At 42.6% G+C, this 26,931-nt stretch overlaps 1 protein-coding gene across 1 annotated transcript in view; it reads right to left on the bottom strand.

The window, feature by feature from the left end:
- The window catches only part of UTP20 (UTP20 small subunit processome component), a 63,236-nt gene that overhangs the window by 8,606 nt on the left and 27,699 nt on the right, over window positions 1-26,931 (bottom strand). Inside the window, exons 24-52 of the mRNA XM_084205891.1 lie at window positions 26,225-26,310; window positions 25,545-25,670; window positions 24,844-25,010; window positions 24,119-24,327; window positions 21,215-21,358; window positions 18,804-18,883; window positions 17,692-17,918; window positions 16,624-16,768; window positions 16,100-16,187; window positions 14,901-15,044; window positions 14,252-14,302; window positions 14,004-14,156; window positions 13,328-13,483; window positions 12,807-12,947; window positions 11,880-12,017; window positions 10,516-10,655; window positions 9,940-10,019; window positions 8,830-9,119; window positions 8,213-8,352; window positions 7,598-7,754; window positions 6,716-6,814; window positions 5,950-6,117; window positions 5,117-5,283; window positions 4,077-4,218; window positions 3,667-3,783; window positions 2,785-2,955; window positions 2,129-2,257; window positions 1,535-1,645; window positions 217-296 (exon numbers count right to left, since the gene is read on the bottom strand). Coding sequence (XP_084062017.1) covers window positions 217-296; window positions 1,535-1,645; window positions 2,129-2,257; window positions 2,785-2,955; window positions 3,667-3,783; window positions 4,077-4,218; window positions 5,117-5,283; window positions 5,950-6,117; window positions 6,716-6,814; window positions 7,598-7,754; window positions 8,213-8,352; window positions 8,830-9,119; window positions 9,940-10,019; window positions 10,516-10,655; window positions 11,880-12,017; window positions 12,807-12,947; window positions 13,328-13,483; window positions 14,004-14,156; window positions 14,252-14,302; window positions 14,901-15,044; window positions 16,100-16,187; window positions 16,624-16,768; window positions 17,692-17,918; window positions 18,804-18,883; window positions 21,215-21,358; window positions 24,119-24,327; window positions 24,844-25,010; window positions 25,545-25,670; window positions 26,225-26,310 — 4,046 coding nt within the window. The remainder of the gene's footprint in view (window positions 1-216; window positions 297-1,534; window positions 1,646-2,128; window positions 2,258-2,784; window positions 2,956-3,666; window positions 3,784-4,076; window positions 4,219-5,116; window positions 5,284-5,949; window positions 6,118-6,715; window positions 6,815-7,597; window positions 7,755-8,212; window positions 8,353-8,829; window positions 9,120-9,939; window positions 10,020-10,515; window positions 10,656-11,879; window positions 12,018-12,806; window positions 12,948-13,327; window positions 13,484-14,003; window positions 14,157-14,251; window positions 14,303-14,900; window positions 15,045-16,099; window positions 16,188-16,623; window positions 16,769-17,691; window positions 17,919-18,803; window positions 18,884-21,214; window positions 21,359-24,118; window positions 24,328-24,843; window positions 25,011-25,544; window positions 25,671-26,224; window positions 26,311-26,931) is intronic.

Genomic DNA, 26,931 nt, shown 5'->3' with positions numbered 1-26,931 from the left:
AATGATATTAGCAGCGAAACAGGGGTAAGAATAAAGCATTTGCTTCATCAAACAGCCAGACTTGGGAAAAGGGAAGTGTTTTACAAGTAGGAAAATGAAGACTTCATCCATGCCTTCTGCTCATTACAAAGAGCTTTTTGGAATACTAGAATCACATTTAAAAACAAAGGTCTGTTCTTACAGAACAGTGACTACAAGTCAGGAATATAAACTCACTCTAGCTGTGCGAGCATGAAATCCAAATTGGGTTTCAGTTTGTCACCAAGAGGGTAATCCAGAATGTATTTTAAGTAAATCTGGAAAGAAAAAACAATACAGAGAGGAGTTAAAATAAACACTCGGGTAAGCTTGTAAAAAGGTTATGAAGAAAATTTAGTGATGGAGCAGCAGGCTTATGAGAATCATCCCTTTCATCCTGTTCTTATTATACAAAGGGTCAACAACTGCTGCCAAGCTCTGTGCCTGGAACAGGATCAGTTTTTAAAATACTACTGTGATTTGCACAGGCATCTGTGAAGAGATCCTGCATCCTTCAAAATCCATCCTGTAAACTATGAAAGCTACATTTCCTGATCCTACAGCACCTATATCCCAATGCTTGAGACAAAGTAACCAGTTCTGTCTTTCAGTTGGTTTTACTTTGGAAAGAACGAGGAAGTAGAGGAAAGCAATTATGGATTTGTGGCAAATTCACTTATCCTGGGGCTTAAAAAAGAGCAAAGCTTAGTTACATAGGCTTAAAAGCCTCCAGAGGAGGGACATGTCAGTGCTAAGCAGCTCTCCTGTACTTGGCACTGGTGAGTTTGCACCTCAAGCACTGCGTTCAGTTTTGGGCTTCTCACAGCAAGAAAGACATTGAGGTGCTGAGCAGCAATGAAGCTGAAGAAGGATCTGGAACACAAGTCTTATGAAGAGTGACTGAGGGAGCTGGGATTGTTTGGCCTGGAGAAGAGGAGGCTCAGGGGAGACCTCATCACTCTCTACACCTGCCTGAAAGGAGGCTGTAGCCAGTGGGGGTCAGTCTCTTCTCCTACGTGACAAATGACAGGACAAGAGGAAATGGCCTCAAGTTTTGCCAGGGGAAGTACAGATTGGATATTAGGAAAAAATTCTGCACTGAAAGGGTGGTCAAGCACTGGAACTGGCTGCCCTGGGAAGTGGTGGACTATTTAAAACAGGCTGGAGGTATTTAAAAGAGGTATAGATGTGCTACTCGGGGACATAGCTTAGTGGTGGATGGGGCAGTGCTGGGTTAAGGGTCAGACTCTATGACCTTAAACCTAAACAATTCTACAGTTCTATGAAGGCACATCACAGTCTCACTGTAGGCAAGGAGTCTGTGATTTTGCCATGCACCAGTCTCAAGAACTGAAGCCAGATAGCAAGGGGAATAAAGATAAGTAAAGAAGGAGAAATGGAGTTCAGGGTTCAGCAGGGCCAAGGCACATGTCTGTGAGAGGCAGGATGGCCACACTAAGCCCTCTGGCCTGTTAGACAGCTGTGAATAAAGTGAGAGACTCTTCACTCCACCAACCTGCCTGCACTGGACTCGCACGGGCTCACTCTGACCCGTGATGGCCAGCTGGGCAACCTTCTGCAGCACATCATCAATTTCAGGGACAATCAGCTTCCTGGATAAAATAGCCTGAAAATGTGAAAGCACAGCTGGAGTCACACAATTTTTCCTATACAGTGTGAGATGCAGTACTACAACCGGGAAAACACTGCTCTCAGATGGTACCTTAACAATGACTTTTTCACACACAGAAAGTGCAACTCAAAGGGGAAAAAGAAAAGAAAGCATGGCTTACACATCCAAATATGTTTCTTTTGGGTAACACAGAATATCTGGTCTAATGATCAGAGATGTTGATTCTTTAGCAAAAACATACTCAGATCCAAATACATCCTCCTATGCACTGTATATAAAACAGCCTCCCAAACAATTTTAAACAGTGACTACAAGTCAAACAATAAAACTTTGTTGACTTTTCCTCTCTTAAAACAGAGAGCTTCAACAGCATCTGCAGCCTGTTCCTGATGTGAGAATGCACAGCCTTTCACCAGGAAGCAGAATCCCTGCTGTTCCAGTGGCTCACAGAACGCCCACGACGCTGCACAGAAATACCTTGAGAAGGCCAAAGGCAGTGGCTTGGCGTGATGAATCATAAATGTCTTCTTCAGCAAAGCCAAGCAACACTTGGAGTTGCTTGCTTGTTATCTGACTCTTTGCATTCTTCACAAGTATTGTTACACACTACAAAATCAAATTGCACATTGTCAGTACACATGCAATGCCATAAAATAAAGGTCCATGCCTAAGTCTAACTTGATTTCTACAACTTCAGCCTGAAAAGACAAACTGCTGCTCTAGAACATGTGGCCAACACTATTCTCATCACGTTTTGCTTTCAGATGGCAATTGTGAGACAAAAGTAAACAAATGAATTGTCCCCTTCCCACGTCTCACTTCAGCTACCAGGGTTTACTCAAGTGAAACAAGATACTACTACAATGAAGAAAGGAGGCAAACACATTTCTATAAAGACATTTCTTCAGTCACAAGCTGTGCATTTTTAGGGAGCAACTATCTTTAGGTTTGTATTTGGGAAAGAATCAGCAAGGCCACATATTCCTCACTAGCTTGTGATCTCCAGGGATCTCCAGAGACTACCTCTCCAGGGACAGGTGCAGGAGGGATCTGTAGCTGGAAGAGTCTCATTCCAGAAATCCTCAATCCAGTTAATCCTAAAGCAGAAATGAGCAGAGCTGGGTCAGACTTACTTTGAAACAGCTCACAACCAGGTGGAAATTCTGGCCTTTGGCTATTCCTGTCTTGGCAAACTCTTTCAGCAAGAGGAAAAGCTGCTTGATCAGTGCCTCCATATTCGTAGTGACAGAAGGCAAAGGGAACTTTAAAATCCATACCAAGCACTGCAGAGCACCAGTTATCACCTGGAAGAAAGAGCCAAAGGACAGCAGGTGGATACAGTGACACTGAGAACTCTTCTCACTGTTTTACAGACACGGTCGGGCTATCTACAACTGTGGTAAAAGGCAGTTAGCTAACAAACTCAATCTATTTTAAACCACTCATGAGTAACACAAGGGTTTCTCAGTTCTGAAAGTACTATCTGTGACTCCAATATTCTGTAACTTTGATTTTACCTGGTAAAGATATGAAGCAGAGCTGCCTTCAAGACATGGAAAGCCCCACTCCAAGTATCTGACAGGGTAGGAGGCATGCCTTCCACTCCTGGGCTCTAGGCTCACTCAAACCAAAAGCTGTCCCAGAAAGTGGCTGCCTACAGTGCTAGGAATGAAGACTTTGGAGTTGGATCAGAGGAAACCACAGTTGTGAGAACAGTGCTCCCAGCAGCCACAGGATCTCATGAACATCCTCACAGATAGTCTGTAAATTCCTCATATGAACATTCTCTAGGAGAACTTGCCCCAAGCAACATGGAGCAGAGCATTCAGTCCTCCATCAGCCACAAGCCTCCCTTGGAATTAAATGTCCTCAAACAATTTAATCTGCACACCTATTAAAGCAGGTTTGAAAATCTGGTGGCTTTCTCTCCTCTTGCAAGTCAACTGCAAGATGACATTTGTGGGCAGGACTCAATAGAGCAGACAGAACACACAGGCATCAGCTCAGAACTGTACCTTGACATCCATAGATTTCAGGCAGTCTATAAGCAGCTGAACAAAAGGGTCTAACATTTCCAAAGCATGTTCCTCAGAAGAATTTACTTTGGATCTCTTCAGGCTCATGTGCAGTAGCTGTCAAAGAAAAATCAGGACATTCATCTCAAAGTCAGCCAGAACACAAAAGAGTCAAGTAAGGTCCCACAACTGTTTCAGGTTATAGTAGAACTTTTGCCATATCCCACCTAAATATTTCAACAGGCTGAGCACTTGAAAAAAAATAAATCTCTAAAAGCACCACTGGATTTACAATATACAAAGTAAAGTTAAGGCTAATGGCTGTGCTATTAAAACAGTATATCCAGAACACTTTCCTTTGCATACTCTCACAAAATTTTGAATGCAAAGTTTATCTGAGGAGATCTTACCCGAAGTCCTGAATCAACCAGGATATATGTGTTAGTCCTGCTGCTGACACGAGCCTTCTGCCCTCCTCTTGTGGGAGTGGGCTGGAGCAGCAGGCAGCTCTCTGGTTGCAGCCGAGGGTCTGGAGGAGGGGTAGCTTTTTTCCTGAAAAGCAGTGTATGTATGGCAAAAGAAAATATTCAGATATGAACACTCTCCACAACAATCCTGCTGTTGGGACTAAAAAGAGCTGAACTGTGTTTAGCTGCTTCCCACAGAGCAAGCAAAAGCAGGTCACAAATGGACCACAATGAAATAAAACCAATTTGAAAGCAGCATGACAGACAGGACTCAGACTTGAGAACAACGCCACTATTCCAGAGATAACAAACCCACAATCATTAGTATGACATCCTGACTTTTTTCTTAGTGGACAGATAACTTTGGAAGTTCCTTCAAGCAAATATACATTCTGCCACTGCCCACTGCTCTTCTTTATTGATCTCTACTTCAGTTACTGAAGGCTTACAAACACTGCTCCAAGAAGTCTGCAAACAGCTGTGATACCCTAGAGAAAGCCAGCCTACGTAACAGCAAATGCAGGATGCCCAAACCCAGCTCTGAGCAGTGACACCAGCAGATGGAGAGAGAATCTGATGGTTCTCCTCATCTTCTGCCCCAGCAGCAAAACAATAAATTGAAAGCCCGTGTTTTAGCTTGTTCCTGGCCCCATGGAAATGTTTGCAGCCTGCTTCTAAACCCTGCTCCTTGTCCCTCCATCCTAACACCCTAATGCATGTTATCAACTCATCAGACAGTGAAAAAGTCTTGCTGAAGGTCCAGAGCACTTGAAAGAGAAGACTCCCATGAGTTCCACAAATGCTAACTCCCATTACTAAGCTTTCTCTTTGCCCTTAACTGCCCAAATGATTCAGTTACATTGAAAACAAAAGGGGAATGACAGCAATTAAACTCTCATGCATTTGATCAGTTGGATTTGAGAACTGCTATTTCTGCAAGCAAAACCAGTACCAGACCATCAGAACAATACTCTGGAACTCACTTGGCCTTCTCAGTGAGCAGAGGCAAATTTTCACTGATGAGACCATGACTGAGGAGGAGGAGGGATTCTGCATTCATGTCTGAGTTGAAGATGAGCCCTGCCACGATGTGACGCAGTGCCTCATGCACCTTCCGGACTATCTTCAAACTTGTAGTGCTCTCCAGAGTCTGCAAAGGTAAAACCATGAGAATTTAGGAGGACAGCCTGAAGGCAATTATCTGTTATCTGTATTCAGAAATCATGGGAAAAACTAGAGCAATTTTTCTCTCATCATGTTGTCATAGTCTCCAGCTCTTTAGATAAATAACATCCCTTTGCCTCAGCTCGGCACCAACACCCCTCCCTTCCTCTTGTCAGCCTCCAGCCAGTTCAGGTATAGCCACCAGGACACAAGAGCTAATGAGCAAACCAGGAAATTCCTGTGTGAGCTTCCCCTCTGCTAAAAAATCTGCATCTTTGAAAAGGCAATTATTGCACACGGATAGACCCTGGATACATTTTGTTGACATTTCCTCCATGCACAAGAGATTAAACCACAGAGCAGCCTTGCAGGACTTCTAAGCTCCAGAGGAAAGAAGAGTGGCAGAGGGAGAGTGCATGGAGAACTCCAAGTGAGATGTTTCCATTTTAGCAGGAGTTAAAAGCTTCTCAGAATGCCACTCCCTGCCCTGGACGTCAACAGTAAAGTCGCACTGCTCTCCCAAAGGAAACTGGGAAGCTAAAGCAAGATTCCATAGGTGATTTCAAAGTAGCCACCCAGAGGCTCTAGAATCACCTTACAAAATTGAGAGTGCTCACAGTTAGTAAGAGAGACTCTGGCTGACTTTTCTTACCTCCTTCAGTGGCAGAATAAGTTTTGTCACCTGGCCCCTTCCTATGAACTTCCCAAGAATTTCATAGGAATCATAGCTCTTGTTTTTGCGCGCTTCCATGATCTTGGAGACAATTCCCTTCACTTCTTTCTCTTCAGCTACATTCCCAAACAACTCTTGGTTGAAAATCTTTGGAAAACAGGCAAGAGAAGTGAATGAGAGAAGAAAAGCAGGTTCCTCCAGTAGCAACAGAAAAACACGATTTTTCCCCACTCACAGAAAAAACGATTCTCCAGCTTTCCTACAAATCATGCCTATCTTTCCTCTGTCAACACAGAACATCCTTGTCTAAGCACACCAGGTGAGAATGTTCTCACACCCCTCTGTGGTGTTGTGACTCAAGGAATGGGAATGCAGTCAGATCAATACATCCCAATACACCCCATCTGTGTGGCCAGCTGAGTTCCTGGGCTCTGTGGACTGCACTGAGTAGATGTCTGCTGACTTGCTCAGCCATTTAGAGTACAGGAAAACACAGGCAGGTATTTTAATCTTGAATCCATCCCCTCTCAGGATACAGGGCTCAGGATACAGCCCCAGAGATACTTGACTTCCCTTGATTCCCACTACAAGGGGGCCTACTGATGCCTCCTTCCTTGGCAGTACACCACAACAAACAGCTTGGTTTGCCACCGAGTCAGAGACAACCTACACAAAACCTTCCCCTCCTAGAATATGTCCCAAGCACTTCATGATGCTTTTTCTTTCAGTCTTGAATAGCTTTTACCTCAATCAGGATATCTAAGCAGGGGTCCAAATCACCAGCACTGAGCCTGGTAGTAAGGCCCTTCAGTAACAGGTTCACAGTGAAAGTCAGCACATGGAGCTAGAGAAAAAGAGAACAGATCATTCCAAACCTCTGCATTGACCTCTCTAATCATACTGCATGGGAACACTCCCATATCAGAGACATCACAAGTCACACACTGCACTTGAGCTTTCATTATAGGGAAAAAAAAAACACTGGGAGGATGAGAATCCATGTAGTAGCAAGAGAAAAAGGATCCCTATCCCACCACATACTGGCAAGAGAGCTGGAATCTCCTCTCTCCCCAGGGCTCTTACTCATATACTTAGGCTGCTCTAATTGGTGCTTTCACTGTTACAGCAGCTAGAATCTCACACTACTCCACTGTGGTAATTCACATAAAAATGATTCTTAACCCAAACCATAGGAAGAAGAAAGATGAATTAGTAGTCAGAGCCTTGACTCTGGATCTAGGAAGCAAGCCTTCAACTAGCATCACCACACACTGTCTGTGCAGTCTCCGTGGCAACTCCCCCCAGATAGTGCTTAGCCCTCATGACCTTATTGAAAGAGTTCCTCTAATCCTACTGGAACCAGAAATTCATCCCTCCTCTTCATACCTCAACTCTTCACTAGGAAAATGGCTTAGACACTCAGTTCTTTGAGGGTACAGACCCTTATTCCACTTGGAATGGCATAACAGAGACTGATGCAGGTATTAGCAACAGCATTTATTTGTGTTATACCAAGCTATTCTACCAGAGCAAAACAATTTCAATAGCAACTTCCCTTTGGATTCTCCTCCCAATACATTAGAAAAAAAGCCTACAGAGAGCAGAGGAGGAAGAATTTCAGCATTACCTGGTAGCCATGGATGAGCGCAGACCGCATCTCCTTTAAGATGTACAGAAGGTAGTGCACTCCCAACACTTCCATGATTTTAATGAGGGTGTTGCGGGCAATGTCCCGTATTTCCTGAAATCTGTTTCTCAGGAATGTGCAGACTTTCAGTAGGATGCTGGAAATGAAGACAGACAGCTTTGCTCATCTCCAAGCAGAGCAGAACTACTTACACTGCCAAGGAGGCTGCTTTTCAGGACTGTTTCACAACCATAGCTGTTCTTACAGCCAGCCTCACAGAGAGGTTTTACAGGCATACACACACCTACCGTCCTTCAGGACATTCTACTGATTATCCTTTCTTTCTGTACATTATTCTTTCCCCAGCACAAACAGCCCTGCCTCTGCACCTTGATTCACAGCTCTGCTGTTAGGTCAGGATTTACAGAAGTTAAATGCTGATGTGCAGAGGTGCATGTCACTAGGGATAGGAATTTCCAAAAGAAGTATTTAAGGTCTGTTAGCATGTCCCTCTTGACTTTAGCCGAGTACCCACAGCTTGAGAAAGGTGCCTGCACTCCTTCCCTGAACAATGAACAGCCCCACTAGGATGCAAGGAGCCCCACTGGGATTTACCTTGGTAGGTTAGCTTCCATCACTTCCTGGGGAAGACACTGCATCATTCTGACCATTGCAAAAGCTAATGGAACACGAACTACCTCATCATCATTCACAACATTGGATTTCACAAGCTTGTGCTCCTCGTCTCTTTTAACCTTTTAAAGAGAGCAAGACATAATGCACTTTTAATATACAGAAACAAACCCTGTTTTTTCTCAACAAACCCTATAAGAGGCCAGTATGGCAGGCTGCTGTCCTCTGATGACTACAGGAAAAATCCAGACAGCTAAAGGACGGGTGAGATAATTGTGTTTTCAATACAAACTAGGCTGGTGCAAACAAGTGGCTGAGAACTCTTCAAGAGGTTGGACAAAGTGAATCATTTCACTTGTGTAGTTTGAGACAGTTCTCAGTAAGGAAGTTAAGACACCACATCCACACTGACCAGAGGGTCTGTCAAGTAATCTCCATGACTCAGCAAAGGGCATGAAGCCTTTTTTGTGCTTTCAGATGGTCTCTCTCCAGCTGTGTCTGGTTTTTTTTAATGTGTTGCTTTTTCACTGGCTCTGAAGTGGTATCCCAATCCTTAAAGTAACAGCCTACAAAAGACCTTTCAAATGTCAACTCCTCACCTTTGCAACAATACACCTGTGCAATTTAGGCAAGATGTTGACTGTAACTGTTTCTTGAATGTGTTTGATCAGACACTGAAGCTCCTCTTTATTTCGCGGTAAGAAAGAAACAGGTTTGGGCACTTGTTCAGCATTTTCAGATGGCTCAGCTGCTTGCTCAGGTTCTACTGGCTTCTCAGAGAGATTCTTCCCATTCTTTTCTTCAACCTCCTCTTCCTCCCCTTCACTCTGCTCCAGCTCCATGGCTTCTTCAGCCTCCACCACTGGCTCAAGGTCCATGGCAGCAGCTTCTATCAAGTAATTGCCAAAAGTACAGGTAAATACAAGAGAACACAAAACTTGAACCCTTAATTGAGACTCCTGTGACTGCTTGGTTCTGCATAAAGCTCCTACCTACCACCAGTGACAGCAAACTACCAATAAGCATCAGGCTTCTACTGAGTAAAGAAGCTTGGTCTTGCTGGTTTTTGATAAGCACCCCTCAGCGCAGGTTTAAAGCAAAGATTACGTTACTCTGTGCCTGAACCCCATAGTCAGCTGAGCAAAGGTCAATGTGCCTGAACTGTACAGAACTACCATTCACTTAAAATTGAGGATTTCACAAGGCAAGAGGTACTGACAAGCACAGCTGTGAGACATCCTCCTCCTTCACCCAAAGGTGCCAACATAGGTAACCACAATAGTGAAGAAGCTGAAAATATGACTTTGTCATGGCAAGGGAAGCAAGGCGAGGACATCTTGGCTGCAGAGAACCATGAGAGCAGCCAACATCAAAGCTAAAAACCTCAGGTGTGTCAGCAGCCCTTGTGGCTGGGTGCAGACCTTGAGAAGCACACAGCCCAGAACAGCCCAGGTTCTGGGCTGTTTTGGCTTACAGAAGCCTGGGATGGAGTGGTAATGTGGACATGATTCCCTACACCTCTCCTGACTTTGTCAACACACAGGAGGAAAATCTGCACTTCTCCTGAGGAGACAAGTAAACACGAGCTTCCAGTATGCCCATTTAAAAAGAAGGAAGTAGCTGATGTCAAGAGTAAATGACAAAACTTGGACTAACTGCATTTGATCAGTCTGAGGTAGTGTTTTTACAAGTAGACACAAAAAGCTCACCTTGGTTGTCAATTGTCACAAGCTGCTTTTCAAGTGTTTTATGATCAAAGTGAAAGGCTTCCAGCACTGTCTCTAACAAGCTGCAGAAGGAAAACATGAAGAAAGATCAGCCCTCTGAACAAAAAGAGAAGGATGCATATACAACAGAAAAATCTTACAAGCACTTTTTGGAAAACATCAGATTTAGTGACATTGCACTATAAGGAGGTTTATCCTGAAAAACCCCAGAAAATAAAAACGGCTTACTTCTTAGCTACATGTATTCCGTGACCTAGCTCAATGTGAAATCTCACAGAGTGGTACTGGAACAATGGAGGCGTCCCAGCAGCAGGGACAGCCTGACAGAACTCCCGCCATTCGTTCAGTGACACAATGTATAACAAAGTAACAATTTGTTAAAACTTCATAGCTCCAGGCAGCAAGCCATGCCCACCTTCACTTGCCTAAGGCCACCTCAAAGCCAGCAACCTCTCACCTCAGAGAAGAGGCAAAGTCCATGAGATGCTCCTGAAAACACTGAACTGTGCCCAGGCAGTCTTTGGAGAAACCCAGAGCAGCACTGCTCGTGGTACCCACCTGACTCCCAGCTTTGTACCGATCTGTCCTGTTTGCAAGACGTGGATGAAGTGCTTTAAGTGGTACAAATAGGCTGACCACGAAAGGTGTCGGCAGACAGCTCCAACAACTTCAACTGAGGCTGTTACCATATTTTCATGCTGCTCAAAAGAGAGAAATTCAGCTGCTGTTAGCATTCACAATGGTCGTGTGTCTAAAGCATCCTTTACCCAAAGCAACAAGAGACAGAAGTAACGTTTGTCTAGTGGGGATGCTTGGGATTCAGTATTTTTAGATCTCATCCTGAGCATCAGGTTAGAAAAAAAAAAAAAAATCACAGTCCATCAAGCAGATCTCCAGACCCACTTCCTCCAAATTATTCTGCACATTTAATTTTTCTCACATACTTAAACCTAGGGGCTCACTTGTGCTAAGAACTAAGAACAAGAACCAGTGTCAAGGCATCCAACCACAAACACATGGCACATTACTGGTCATCTATAAACCCATTTCAGATGTGAAATAAAATGTGTCTATTTCTTCACCAAAGTTTCAATCAACACATTTTACTGCCCTCTGGTCAAAGAGCTACTCAGTCACTCTACTGAGGGGCACGGATTGCACTGCTGCAGGGGCTGGGTCCTGTGCCTGAGCTCTAATTGTTTCAGCTTCAGAAGAATATTTCTGACAGTAAGCAAATTAGACATTTACTTTGCTTGATAGAAACGGGTCTGCTGTTCTCCTGGTAGTGTGCAGGGAACTACAGAAGTGTGAAAACTGGCTTTTAAAAGCCACAGGTGGAAAGTCTATCCACACTGACACTACAAGTAATTTCACTGAAAGTGAAAGTGACTAAAAAAAGGTCACCCTTCTAATTTTAATTACAAAGCTGCTATTGATTTCAGAGGTTTTCAGCCAATTCCTGCAGTTTCCCTCTAAATCCAGAGAAAACTGTATTTATTCCCTCCTCTATTACTAGGTGCAGATTACATTTCCCCAGTCTACTGTCAAAGAGTATCACAACTAAACAGGAAGACAGAAGTTTGGAGCCAGAGGGAAAAAAATAAGAAGCAGATTACAAAAAATAAAGACAAATAAAACCCCAAGTAAAAATTAAAACAAAACAAAGACCCCTAACCCAAACAGCTAGAGATTAACCTTTGAAAAGCAAGACAAGTTTAGCAGATATAGGACTGGGCCCAGACTGCATCTGCACTTTCCAAACCCTCTTTCTGCCACCAATACCAGCACAGCACTTTTATCTACAATGGAGACACCCACTTCACAAACATATCAGCTGTCTTAGGGGGTTAGGTTTTTAAGGGAAATGGTATATAAGACAGGTGAAAATATTCAAGTAGATGCATTCAATTAAAAGAACCTACCTTAAGCATTTTTTCACTGAAAATTGCAGTGGTAGCATAAGGCATGATGTAGTTCTGGAGGGATTTAGAAGACAGCACAAGCTTTTCTTCAGTGAGCTGCTTTGCCAGTTTCCTCAGAGCTCGTGCTCTCCTGTGGATCTGAGATATGTCACATGGGAGAGAGTGAATGAGGTGCTGCTTGAGTCACAGCTAGCAGGAGAGAGCACCTAAATCCCGCAGTTCTGAAAACATCCCAGTTTTAGGTAATGGCATAAACATATTACAGTCATTTCTAAGGCATGTCTTTTTCCTTAAATCTCTGGGCTTTCACTACCCTTAAATCTCTGGGCTTTCACTAGCCTTTTGCCTCAATAGATATTCCAAGTCAATGGCATTGTGGATTGACAATCATAAGACTGTGCTGTCTTGAGGTGTTAGACAAGGGAGGCAACTGCAAACAGCAGTTGCTGCAATGAAATGCAAAGACCAGAGAAAATTACAAGTTAAGAACTTACAACTTTGCATATAACTACAGATACAGCAAAGACTCTCTCAGATCGCATAGCTGAAAGCAGAAGAAATGTATTTTCATATTGCAAGAAAAACCAGGCTTTGTGTAACATTTATATTGCTAAGGTTTGTGAATGGGAAGGGGCTGCAGAGCCCCCAGACTGAGAGCAGCAGGGAGCAGGCCAAGGGAGCAGGCCAGAAAAAACAGAGACCCATTCCATACCATAAACCCAATATATTTACAGATAGAAACATGACTTTGATTCTCAATCACTCCTGATGATGTCCACATCCCTCTGTTTTGTAACAGTATCTAATGACACAGGTTCAATTTCTCTGCAGACGACACACAGATGCTTTGCAAAACATCCCCTCACAGTAAGATGCTTTTGCTTGGCAGGGGAAGACAGGCACTAAGAAATGCCTGCTGTCTTTTACCTGCATGTGTTTCATGTTCTCAAAGAAGTCCATGTCAGGATCATGGCGGTTGGTCAGCTGGACCAAATCCTGGAATTCGGGATTTGTTGGGAATGTCTGAATGAGGCAGGAAAGCAGTGATGTGTAGTCCTGCTGGATGCTCTAAAAATAGCAAGCAGTGAATGTTGAGTATCCCTTGGAGAGGCTGCTACACACTCCTGAGAACAGCAGTGCTGTCATTTCCAAGTGTTTCAGCAAACATCCTAATTCTTGGTAACAACAAATGCACCTATTATGGCCTGCATATAAATTAAAGCATCCCCTCCAAAGAACGAGTTTCAACAAAGAAAAGCTGAACAACAGCAGAGAAACACAGTTAATTTCTATAATCTTTTAGAATTTCATAAGGTTTCAAATTAAGGGTAAGGTTTATAGTAGGTACCTGCACTTCTTATCCAGTAAGGGACTTTGAGAACTCACTCAAAAAACATCTCATTACCCTGAAGAGGCTGGAAATGTGTGATCAGATACCACTGCCTTACCTCAGTCTTACTCTTCAGACCCCTTCTCACAGACTCCAGGAGAGTGTGCTGGATTAGCTCCTTGTACTCATCTTCTGTGTGGCTGATTTCTGCCAGTCGGTGGATGAAACTGGTCAAGCAAAGGCTGGCGTTGTCACTGAGAGCCATATCGCCGAGCTGAGGGGATGAAGAAATGGCACCACATGAGTCTGGCTATGACACTTTTCTCTAACCAAAAGATGGGACAGAACACCACCACTGGACACAACATAATGAGTCCTGCAGAGATTCAGAAACTCTTGAGAGCTTTCCTATAGAAGTTCTAGTCCCAAATTAATGCCCACCCTATCCATTAGGAAAAAAACCTTTTAGATTTACCAGCAAGCACACACAACCTGAACATGCTGCAACAAACAGAAAATCAGCCTTTCAAGCCTGTAATGTGCCTTTTATCCAGTACAAATGATCAAACAGTCCCAGGGCTCACTGACAGAAAGTTGTGCTGCACTGTATTTGCCTTTTGGGACACTCAGATCAAAAGGTAAACAGACAAAACTTTAAAAATGTGTTTGTAAGAATACCTAAAGATACTTTCTGAATGTTATGTGGTGCCAAAACACAGCCAAAGGAAGTTGAAAGTTAGATTCATCAGGGACACATGAAGCACAAGATGCAAGAGAAGGAACATTCAGCCAACCTGGATGGTATAGAAGCAGTTGTGCATAACAGGAATGAGGAAGTCAGTATCCACTGTTTGCATTTCCTTGATGTGGGCTGTGATTGACTGAAATGCTGACAGACGCACATCGAAGTCGATATCATCCAGATGTCGCTGATCAAAGGCATTCAGCTAAGACAGAGAAACAAGTTGTTAATGAACCATGACAGAAAAGTGATCATACCATATTGGGGGGAAAAGGGAGCAGAGAGAGAAACTGTACATACCTTAACAACATCAGTAATATACTTCAACTTAGCGTCCAAGTCAGATAAAGTCTAAAAAACATAAAAACCCATTTAACTTTTATAATTGTTAAAAATTTGGATAACTCAAGACTTTACCACTTGAGACAGAAAATAAATAAAGCAGCAGCATTAGTCTTTCTCCTGTTAAAACCTCCATAAGAGCCTTTCTTATTGTAAGTAAGTTGGAGGATATGTGTTTTAAGTCCTAAGTTTCCAAATATCTACACTGTACGTTTCCCATGTTTTACTGCTAAGAATTTATGTAAGTCACTTCAAAGTAATACAGAACATCCTACTATCAACTGTGAGAGAAGAATACAAATAAAAATCATCTTCAGGATACTGAAATCCATTCTTATTTCATCAACATGCAGGATTTGTTGCCTTGCTAGGCTTCTCTTACACTAAAGATCCCTGGCTCACATGAACCGGGCTGTAAGCCAAAACTTTTACAAATCTTTGCGCAGCTCATTAATTTCTATCACATAAAATTCTGTTATTTTCACTTCACACAAGAAGTAAGGTAAAAAGGTTTTTAAAATCATGCACCAAGATAAATACTCCTATTTTCTTCCTGATGTCTTAGAACAAATCTAAAAAAATATAGAAAGATGTAGAAATGCGATACCTGAAATACCAAGCACAACTTATTTCGAGAGAGTTTGTTCTGGATGACAGAAAAAAGCTTTGCCAGTGGTTTGAGAAAGCTTGTAGGGTTTGAGCAATGCCTCAGCAAGTTCTGCACTGTCTCCAGAATGTCAATTTGCGTACCCTGAAAGAGACACATAACTCTCAATAAGTACTGAGACCTCACAAGATTATTTAATTTCCTTGGGACATATTTCAAGACATGAAGTGCACATTACTGTACTTCATTCAGATCAGAGATACTGAATGAGAACAAAGATTAGAAGGACACAATGCAATCATCAAATCTCTTGAAGTACTTGCAACCTTTCAATTAGAAACAATACAGTGTTAAGAGATGACTGTGAGCATGATAAAGACTTCTTTCATGTGTCTTTCCTCATGACTCAAAGGTCAGGAGAATTAACAGAGCTTCAAAAAGCAGTCTTCCCTGAATATGTGAGATGAACATTAACAGCACCATATACTTCACAGAATGGGTCAGGCTGGAAAGGACCACAGGGGTCAATTTGGTCCAACATCCCTGCTCAAGCAGGGTCATCCCACAGCACATGGCACAGGATTGCACCCAGACAATTCTTGACTCCACAGATTCCCTGGGCAATGTGTTCCAGTGCCTAGTCACTGCACAGTAAAGCTCTTGTAAGATCTCCATCAACAGCAATAACATGTGGTGCCCTAATGATTCACAGATTTACAACCCCAAAACAGTACTGTATATGGTTTGCCTTTGCCTTTCATAAGGAAGCAGACTAATGCAGCACTGCCCAGTATTCCTCACACACCACACACTCAACCACATGTAATCACATTGCTGTCCAGACCCTGTGGCTTTGAGTTGCATAAAATCCACAGTGAAGAAGACCAATTATTTCAAACACTGCAAACAATTTGGAAGATTAACTACAGGGACAAAGAAAGAAAAGACTGCATTATAACTTCTGCAGACCTTCCCCATGACAAGGGGGAACAGAATCAGTCTGGGCACTGGCACCTCTGGGTGAGTAGTGCACATCAACACACAGTGGCACTGCATTCTGAACAGACTATAAACATGTGAAGACTTGTTTGCAGGCTGATAATGAGAAATGGCATATATATGATTTTGAAACAAACAAATAAACTTGATTAAAATAAAATCATGTGTTTAGTAGGGGCGAGGAAATAATTTTTACCTACCTGCTCCATGTTAGTCTGATAAAGGAAAGGGATGAGAAGGCTCACAAGCACTGAATTCTGGCTCTTTTCTTGTATGAATTTGCTGATCCTGCAAAATTGAACAAGGTAATTTACTCTTTTATATCATTTCAATCACCAGTACAGAGCAAAGAAGTCTGTCAGCACTAGTGTCACTTCACAAGGCATTGGCAGCCAATCCAGGCTAACACAGCATACCTACCAAATTCACAGTCCCAGCCTAAGCATTCAGTTCCACATGACTGCAGGCATTTCTGCACCTTTTTCTAACCTCAAGAGATACTAGGTTTGAGCAACCAGCAACAAAATCAGCTAGAATCAACTTCTGAAAACTTATCACCTCAATAACCAGCAAATAGCAAGGTCAATGACAGATCCAGGTCTTTACAACAAATTTTAAAAAGTTGAGACACAGTGTTTTTTAATTTGGAAACTACTACAATAAGCCTCTTTCTTACTCCCTCCTTCCAGCTTTTTAACTGTTTCAGGCTCTAAGAATCACTTACTTGGAAAGTATACTCAGCTCTTTGCTGACTTGAGCTCTGTACTTCTTCTTTTTCACCTTCTCCACATTCAACATTGTTTTGCTGAAGTACTGAAGTATGGCAGGAACATGAGGCAGGACCAACCGGCAACCTAGGCTGAGGGGCTCTGTAAGAGATACAACAGTTAGCAACACCCAAGAAACCCTGCTCCAAGAAACAGAAGGGAGATCCAACCCTATACAAAGGGGAAATTAGGATAAAGGAGGCTTCATTAGTGGAAGAATATGCAAATGGGAGCTGTGAACATGCAGGGCAGCTGGTGGCTGGGAAGAAGCACCAGCACTTGCTGAGACCGAGTCTAACATGTCTGAGGTGTGATCAAAGCAAGCACAAACCACTCTCCTCACAGATTTCAGTAACAGCCCTCGTATATGTAGGCTTATTAGAAGGTACCAAGGACATTCTTCTACAGTAGCAACATCTCCTACAATGACTGGAGCATTTGTAGATGTGGTTTTCTTTATTCCACCAGTGACCTCTTGTGTAAAATCAAAGCTGCCATAACAAGGGCACGTGCTCCTTTCTACCAGCTCTGAGGTTGCAGGTGAAAGCAGCATGCTGATGCTGTCTCCACAGCATCAAACACAGCACAATACTGTTCTATCTACCAACTCTCAAAGATGCCAGGTCTTTCCAGCCAGGGAGCACATACATACTAAACATAAAAGTGATACAGGATCATGTGCATACAGGAATGGGGCCTTTACATAAAACATGGTGTTAGGCGCAGAGCCAAGTCAGCAATGCAGTTCTTGAGCTTGTATCAGTCAAAGCTTCACAGACAGAACAGGTCAACATTGCCCTCTTCATAAGGAATCTCTGTGCTCAGGACCCTGGCACTCAAACATAGACTTCATCAGTGATCAAGCAAGCAGAACTTTACAGTTCTTGAGCACAAGTTTGTACATTGATGTTTCTGTCTCTGCCGGGAGGCTCCTCTTCCCCAGTATTCTTAGACAACCTCACCATAATCTAACACCTCCATCTAAAGCACCCAACAGGATTCTCAGAACTCTCAGGCAGGCATACCTTCTGTCACGTCTCCAGTGGCCATGACAACACAGTCAGTCACACTCAAACTGGAAACCTGCTCCGTGGGTTCAAAATCTGGGCTGTTGAGAAGGCTATCAGCGATGTCCATCACAAGGCTGGATGTGGCCTCAGACAGATTCTTGGCTGACAGCACAGCAAAAACATTTGTCAGTATATCACTCTCTGGATGATCTGGCTGCTGCTTGGCCAGCAAAGGGAAATACCTGAGAGAAAGATTAAAAAAGGTTTACTGAAAATTAGGTTCAGAAATTTCAGCTTGTAATTCTTATAATTCTTTTGTGCGAGAAGTCACACAAAAAATAATGACTGTCTTCCACTTCAACCAAGAAAAAAGTACACAAAACCCAGAACCATAGTGTCATCAAAAATACAATGAATGGAGGTTGAGAGGTTATCAAGTTCCTTTTCTAATATTTCTCCACAGACTGAGTCTCCTCTTAGTCTGCTCGTAACCTAGAGATCCAACATAATTTTTAACAGGAGTTTGTATATAAGGTCTTCATGCCTACCAATGAGGTGTCTCAAAAGAAACACCAGGTACTTTAGCAAAAGAAAAACAGCAAGTCTGTGGAAGAGACAAAAATCACTCAAGACAGTTGAGGTGGAACTTCTCAGAGTGTCTGAATCAAAAAAAGCTCTTTTACAAATTTCAGTAACAGACTCTCATCACAGATTCTATGCTGAAGTTGCCCATACTCTTTTGCAAAGCAAAAAGAAACAGAGGCTCACAAAAACATGAATGAAATGATATATTGTAAAACTGACTTCCCATCTTGTAAGACTAAGAAGTCATTGGTCAAAACACATCCCTAAGAAGTCAGACCTCCTCCTCACTTGTGAGTTGGGTTTGGGCTGCATATGTGCTTAGTTATCAATACATGGAAAAAGTAGCCTATCTAAAAAGTGAGTTCTTGCATAAACTGGAAAGCTTCCCAGCTGCTTTGACTGCTATCAAAAGAATAAGAGTCTAATGGAAAAAGACAATATGGGTTTGGACACAATTATTCACAGTCTATTACTGTGCTCTTTTTACCTTGTGTTTTACGTATTCAGAAGTACTTAGGCCTCTTTGCTAGAAGACGACTTACCTGGGGTTCTTACTCCAGGTGTGAATGAGTTTGAGCAGAAAAGTTGGAGAATACTGACTCTCTGAAGCCAATCTGCAGACCTAAAGGAGAGAAAAATCAGATACCAATGCAACACAAATAAGTAAAGCCACTTGAAAACATCTCTAACAAAGACCTCACATTCTATAGTTTACCTTTTTTATAAAGTAATTTTAACCTTTTAAAAAGTAGTTTTCCAACTTCCTCAATATTTATCAAATGACTCTTAGATCATTTCACTCCTGTTTATACAGTATTCCAGCTACCATTTTTGCCTTCCCTTGAAACTAGATTCCCACAACACCTCACATTTGCCACAGAGACTTAGCAAACTCTCCCAGATGTACCTATGAAATCTCAACCACAGCACCCAAAATTCACTCATCCCACACCTCCTATGCCCTGACTTCAGCACCTGGTCTGTATCTCCAGGGCCTCACTGGAGAGGATGGAACATCATACTGCATCCCATGAATGGGATCTCCTAACAGGGTTCTGTACCAAACAGCCCCACCTCAGAGGCGGCCAGCCTGAGCCACACAGAATAGCTGCTGCTCCTTCATGACTGGACACAGGCTAAGGTGACACAGGGCACCCTTCTCTGCCACTCCCCAGCCCAACAGGCTCCACCCAAGTCACACAGGTGGGTTTCCACTGTGACTGTTGGCAGGGCACTGCTAGTGAACACACAGGCAGAGCAGGCTCCAGTGCATTCAGGGGTGCACTGGAATGGTGCACGCGGGGTTTGGACTAGCTCAGTTTGCTCAAGACCTGAGCATAACAGAAAAGAAGGCAGCTCTGACCATCATAGCCAGGATCTTAGAAATCTTCTTCTCTTGTCCCAAAAACTGGTAATATTATTGCCCTGCATAAACCAGAGACTTTTTGAATGATATACAATGGAGTGTAAACCATTAATCCAATCCTGCAGGAATACTGCTGCGCAGGCTAACAAGTCTCTGCAGCAAAATCCCAGGCTATGAATAACAGCCAACTCCAACTGCAGGTTCAACAGGCTTAAAAAAATTTGCTCTCTCCACCAGTTTTACACACCTCAGTTCTATAGTTTTAAAAAAGGAAACCACACAAGTCAAAACGATTCTTTTGCCAAAACCAAATCTTAATGAAGTTCACCAGAAAAGACTCCAGAGGGAGCTTCTGGATTGTACTACCATCCAAGCTTCAAAACTGTCTGTCTTCCTGACATATGTAAGGACAAGAGGCATTCTAACTATTTAGTAACAAAAGTACATATTGTTCAGAGTTACTCAGAATTTGAAAACACTGTGCCCCAAGAAAGCTTTAAGTGCTTTGCTGACTGCCTGGAACTGCAATAGCCTGAACTGCTCGGGAACTGCAATAAATGTTGACTGCTTTTCCCACGTAGCACCCTGGCTGTAAGAAGACTCAGGAACATGCACCTCCCTGTTGCCCAGCCCAGCAATACAGAGCTATATGCATTGCCCAGTACACTTTATCTGCTGTTGGTCCACATAACCATACTACACATCAATCACACTACATATCACATAAAGAGCAGAGAAACAGTGTAGGAGTAAACTAACACAATGTCTAGAGAAGCAGCTCTGTTGTTTCACAGACTAGACCAATGCTCTTTAACAGGCTTTTCTGCTGCAAGGGAGTTGGACATTTGGATACCTTAAAAGCCTCTGTGGAAGAGCACTCTTGGAGTCAGCCCCTCTTTACTCAGTTAACCTTTTCATGGACACAACTGCTTTTAGAGCAGAGACAACCCAGCAGCTGTTACAGGCACTCCCTGACAACCCCAGAGCCACTGCACTGACAAAGACAATATAATTTAATTTTAAATCCTGTGTTCTCTCTCCATCTCACAGCAGTGGATTTTTCAAACTCAGAGGTGATCTGAATTTCTCTGATAAAAGCCACATGCTTGTGCTTTGTCACTGTATTCACATGGAACTCTTGGCAGGCAGGCTCAAGACCACTTAGTCCACTGACAGATCCTCCTGGGTCCTTCCTTTCCTGCAGCAGCATTTGCTTCTGCAGTCCCCTACCCAACAACTGTCACACAGAAAAACAGCGAAGTACACCTAGAAATGACTCGTATTATTTAGCTTTCTTGAAGTATCTAGGGAAGAAGTCTGCTTCTGTGGTTAAAGAACAAAGAAATGGCATCCATTTTATTCAGATTAATTAATTTGTACTTTAATCTGTGACTTGATTATTCCAGGTCTGAGCAGAGAAGAGCCAAGAAACTGGCCTTGCACAGACACACTGGGATGCCACAATCTGTCCAAGACCACATCCAGTCTAGCGATGCACAGAACTGACACGATGGACTCCAGTACAGCTGGATTTTCTGCATGATACATGTTTCAAACAAGTTATTTGGAAAAACAAGAAGTTCTTACCTGAGGCCACACCACAGCATGGAAAACTGCATCAATCTCTTCCCCACTAAAGCTGTAGGTCTCATAATCAGAAAAAAACTCTGCCACAAGCTTGAGACCAAGACGTCTCAAATTCTTCAGTGGATTAATCAACCTAGGTTGGACCTGTAACGAAAACCAACAAAAAACCCAACCCAGTAAGACCTTGGCAGATCAACTACCAATACTTGCTCTGAAATTAAATCCAGCAATTGACTGACCACATCCAGATACAACCTTTGCAGAAACTTCTGTTTTCTCTTGTAACTTGTTCACAGTAGCTATGTACACCTCAGAGTTGACCTAAATGTTTCTTGAAGGGGCCTGCCTGTTCCTGCATTGAGTCAGTTACACAGGACTCCTTCAGGTCATAAAAAATCCATGCTGATAGGTTTAACCCAGTAGCATCTGCCCCTTTTGGATGCAATGCAGAAAGCTACACTGCAATTAATTACATTTCCAACTCTGACACTTGAACAATTCTGTTTTACACTTCAAAGGACCAAAATCACCTCTTCAAAGTGAAGTTGTACTTTGTACACTGAGATCTTCTGGGAAGAAATCAACAGACGAAGAGAAGGGGGGAGGAACAGAGAAGGAAAGAATATGAATTATGTCTTCCAGCAGAGTACGGTGGGGGCTATAGCATTTGGTAACAGAAAGATGCTTCCTGTACCCATTTAGTGGTTACGTTCCATAGCCTTTCTTGGGAAAAACATTTCAGTAAGGGAATTCATGCAGAGCTGCATTCTGACTCTCCTCCCTGAGAGGAGTTTTGACCTGAGTAACCTAAATTATTTCCATACTGTGCAAGGCAGCTCACAGCATGAGCACATGAAGTAGCTCCACAGTGCAGAGGTAATGAACTTCAGCCTCAGAAACAACAAAGCCATGTGAGAGCAAATGAAAGCCTGTCTGATACCGGAGCTCTTCTGGGTCTCCACATCATGATCCACCCCAAGTAGATGTAAGAATCCAAAATCACAAATAAAAAAGACAGAGAGGAGATGGTGGAAAAGGAACCTATCAAGGTCTTGCAACAGGACCTCCCAAGCTATGCCGAATGTGTACTAATGGAATGCAATCAGCTTTCAGGTGGCAAATGAACTGTTCGAAAGCCCAAACAAAGCACAAACCAGGATACTATTGCTAATGGCAACCTCCAAGTGAAGTCATTTTGGCTTTCCCATTATCCAATCACCATAAGAGTTCTCTGAGATCAAGCCTTTGAGAGGACAAAGAAACTCAATAGTGAACACAATCAGTAGGAAATGGTAAATTAATAACTTGTCTTAAAGTGGCCAAAGTTGATGTTTAACTCTCCAGGCAGTATCAGTCTGCAATAAATTACTCTCAAACTCCAAGAATGTCTTCTAATTATTAGTCAAGATAAACAGATTTCTCACACTCTTCCTTGAGCTTTTAACAGCCCCTGGGCTAATGAAGTGCTAAATTAAGTTCAGGCAAACAACAGACTGTCACTCCTGACATTACACAACCATGACAGAATTACTGGAGCAACTCTGGCAAAATGTGGTTTTCCTAGCAGTTAATGAAGCAGCTTTTAGAACTCCTGTCTCCTGTTCTCATTGAAAACATGTAGGCATACGCAATGCATTGCTGAAGTCAGACTGTGGGATGCTGACGTCCTCCAATTTGCTCATCCTCTTTGTAAATTAAGACAGTTACCAGCTTCTGTGCAGCCTGCAGGCAACTACGAGACCTTGGATACTGCCTATTGCAAGGAGTTGTCAGAATGGATTTTTTCCAAAGGAAGTTCTAACCTCAAATGCTCACAGCTGGGTCTTGGCAAGAACACGGTCACGGTGATAAAACATTCATTCCCACTTGCTCAGGCCATCATCTCCTAACGCCTTGCAACACCACAGTGATGATGATGACTGTGCAGTTTGCTTGTTTCCCACCTAATACATGAGCAGGCTCTGCACTAGGAAGACAGAAAAGCCTGGCTCAGTGTTACAGTTTCTGAGCAGCTGCCAACAGACCCCAAGTAGCAGGACTAGAGCTCGGGGATGTCTGTGCTGCCCCCCTGCATACAGGGCAGCAATAAGCCAACACGCCCCACCTTCAGGTGCAACCAATCTTTAACAGGATGCTTTCCTCACCTGACCCCTTCTGCATGTACAGCCATTGCTCAGCAAGGAAAAAAACATTTCCACTGCTCTGCAGATACCTGGCTAAGACCCAAATGGTAACACTGGATTAGTGTGACTCCTGATACAGAGCTGAAGATGCTTCTAGCATGCTGAAAGCACAGCTAGTAGTCATGTCTGTCCTGTGTCCCATGACAGGAGACATGCAGGGCAGATAATCACTGTGATCATCCACAATGCTGAGTTCCCCTGAGGTCTAGCACTGCAACAAAACACCTCATGGACAAGGTTTGCTCTAATGTCTTCAGGCAAGGAACTTTAAACCTCTCCTTCCCCAGCTCAAACATTTTATCCTTGCAGTCAAGAAGCCCCATCTTTATGGCAAATTTCAACTTCCAGCCATAAAATCTTGTTATATATTTACAACAGAACATTTATCTCTCTCTCATGTCCATCTCTCCACAAAACAGGTAGGAACAATGCACAAAGATCACCTCCAACTCTTTCTTCAGTACTCAAACAAAAACACAGCTCAAATCAGTTTTCTAAGTGCATTAACTCTGCCTGAACTGCTTGAGCCCTGTAGCATTTTCAGACAAGCACCACTGGCCTCTATTTTGATAGACTTCTAATTGCTAAGCTTCACTCCACAATGGCATTCAGCTTGTCTTTATCTGAATCAGTAAAGCTCTGTCTGTATGTGTAAGCTCAGAGGAGGAGGAGAGAAAGCAACTTAATTTACATGTTTGTATATTGTTTGCATATACTGTACCTTCTCTCTTTGCTGGAGGATGCAGGATACCACTGCAGTCATGCAGAGCAGAATCTGTAGAATTTCAGGCAGGTATTGCTGGATCAAATGTCCCATGTTTTTCAACACAACCTCAAGACCATTAAAGAGGCTATGCTGACGCCCAAGAGGCAGGACTTTAGCTAAATCCAGCTCTGACATACTTTGAAGGACTGCAGTCTGGCAAGGCCCTGTGACAGGCAAAGGAACAGCAAATTATCTAAGGAAGCATCACTACCGAGAATATTTTTTTCAGTGAAAAACAGTGGAAATTGGCCCTAAATTACAGATACTCACAGTCATATTTTTAAATAAGAATAACTCTGTGTCTCCATCTCTCTGACACTCAGATCTGTCTCCAATTGCTACAGAATCAGAGCACTTAACAAGCTCTCTTTCCTACCATAATACTCAGGCTAGGCTATCATGCCAGCCACTACCCACTCCTGGCCTGCTACAACTTACTTGCACAGCTGTGGCAAGTAAGCTGTAGTCAGTTTTTCTGACCTTGGACACATAAAACAGAGTAATCATGCTTTGTAAGGAGAAACTCAGGGGAAACCTAGTCCTTACCAAGGGTTTACTTTCAACCCTTCAAGGCATGGTTAAGACACAAACTGAAGCACATAACAGTAGTAAGCCTATTTATCCTCCCACATCTCTACAGTCAGGAAATACCCCATCCCCAGTTTCTATGGCCCACCTACCATTACTGAATTGCTTCACAGCTTCAAAGAGCAGATCCAGGAACATCCGTATCTCTTCTGGCAGCGAGCCGGCCAGAAACCGCAGCACGATCGACATGCGAGTGCTCGCTGAAGACTTGCCCTGTGTTTTGCTCCCTGTTTTGTTTCTCATTCTGCCATAGAGAATTCTTCAAGAACCAAAAAGAGGTTGCATTAGCTTTCAGCAAGCCATCTGTTCTCCAGCCTCTTACTCTGCAGGAGAAACTCGGTTTAAAAATATTCTCTAGTGGAAGTTCTCGCTTCAGGTTCTCCACGGAACTACTACACATTGTCCAAAAACATCTTAGTCAAGATCAGCTTCTGCTTCTACAATGGAAGCTCTGCTGGAAACTTCAGGTATAAAACTGGTTATCTTGCAGGACAATTCACATCACTGCATATAGCTGCCAACACTCAACGAGCTGAAATGTCCTCACAGTCCTCTGTAATCCTTAGTAGAAACAGTATGTACCAAAATGCTGTTTTTAAAGAAAACAGCATTTGCATAACACATTATATAAATGTGTTAATAAGAAAACCATACAGAATATCACAAACTAAGTTATCAAAATATACCGTTAAGAATGGGTTTATCTCAACTACTCAAAATGAGAAGCAGCATTACATCTCTCTGCTCATGGTACTCTGTCATGAAGCTTTTGAACTCACACTTCGGAACACACCTCATAAGAACAGGGATGAGATCTGGTCGATGCTCTGTTTTTACTACTGTGGTCTCTTCAGAAATACTGAAATGGACTATCTCTTCTTTAAAGCTCTTGTCTTCCAGTAGCCTTTGCAAGTTCTCCCTGAGAGCAACAAACATTATTTGAGGGCAGGTAGGGTTATAAAAATAGATAGACACACAGATGCATCTATATCTAATTACCTACCTATCTATCCTTGCTGTATATAAAATATTAAAGTACTATTTTCTCACTCTTTTATAAAAAAAATATTTTAAAAGCCAGTAAGTTCAAGCTAATGATGCAGACAAGTAAGTCCTGGATGTATTCTAAAGGAAATTATTTATCTATAACCTACAGTTTTATTCTGTCACTTTCTTTGGGTGGTTATAAATCATCAGTACAAAAGACTTCTTTGAAAATGATGGAACTACTAACACTACTGACACTATTTTGGGACAGAATGGGAGTGTTGCTATTTTTCTCTAAACAAAAAAGAGACACTGATCAAGACCTGATTTTCTCTCTTAGATACAAAACAAACAGCTGACTAATATTAAACTTTACATATATGTCTCAAACAAATACAAGACCCCAAATAAAACTGACCCCAAAGCAGGCTTCTGATATGTTAGCAGGCTAATTCACCAATGCTAAAATAATATAAAAGCTTTTACCTGTATGGCAGTAGATGAGGATGTTTGTATGTCATTATACAGTCAAGAGCTATTCTCTGTACATTCTGGTCCTGATGACACAGTAACTGCAAATAACAAAAGAAAGAAAATGAGTCCCTATCTAGGAGGCAGAACAGCCTACTGAAAATAGTGAAACAATCCAAAGGCTACAGGCTCAAGCAGGTTTTGGACTAACTTATTCAAATGGAAGCAGAATGTATGTGTTGCCAGTATAAAGCCAAGATGTACATGCACAACTTCCACTCATAAAAAGGGGCATGGCTGTTGATAGTTCATATTTGCTTTTCCTTCCTACCTACATAGGATAGTTATAATACTATGTTTTTTCATAGTTGTCTTTTGGACCACTATCAGTTTGCATTTATCATCAAAACCAGTTATCAGCTGTGTATCTAAGAAGACTGGATGAAAAAGCAGACTACCCAAACCATTCCAAGATATCTGTATTTCTTTCCTGTGACAAACACAAACTACTTGGAAGACTTGGTATGCAAAGTCTCAGTGAGATTCACCCTCTCTTGACTCTTCATAACCTAGGCATTAAACAACACCAAGGAGTGGTCAGAGCACCAAGACTATCCGAGTTAAAGAACTGTTTGCACAATGCACTCAGGCACATGGTTTGATTCTTGGGGTGTCCTGTGCAAGGCCAGGAACTGGACTCAATGACCCTGATGGATCTGTTC

Source organism: Fringilla coelebs (assembly GCF_963513975.1).
Source record: "Fringilla coelebs genome assembly, chromosome: 5".
NCBI lineage: Eukaryota > Metazoa > Chordata > Aves > Passeriformes > Fringillidae > Fringilla > Fringilla coelebs.
The sequence above is the reverse complement of the archived record's forward strand: the minus strand, read 5'-3'. Positions and strand labels throughout refer to the sequence as shown.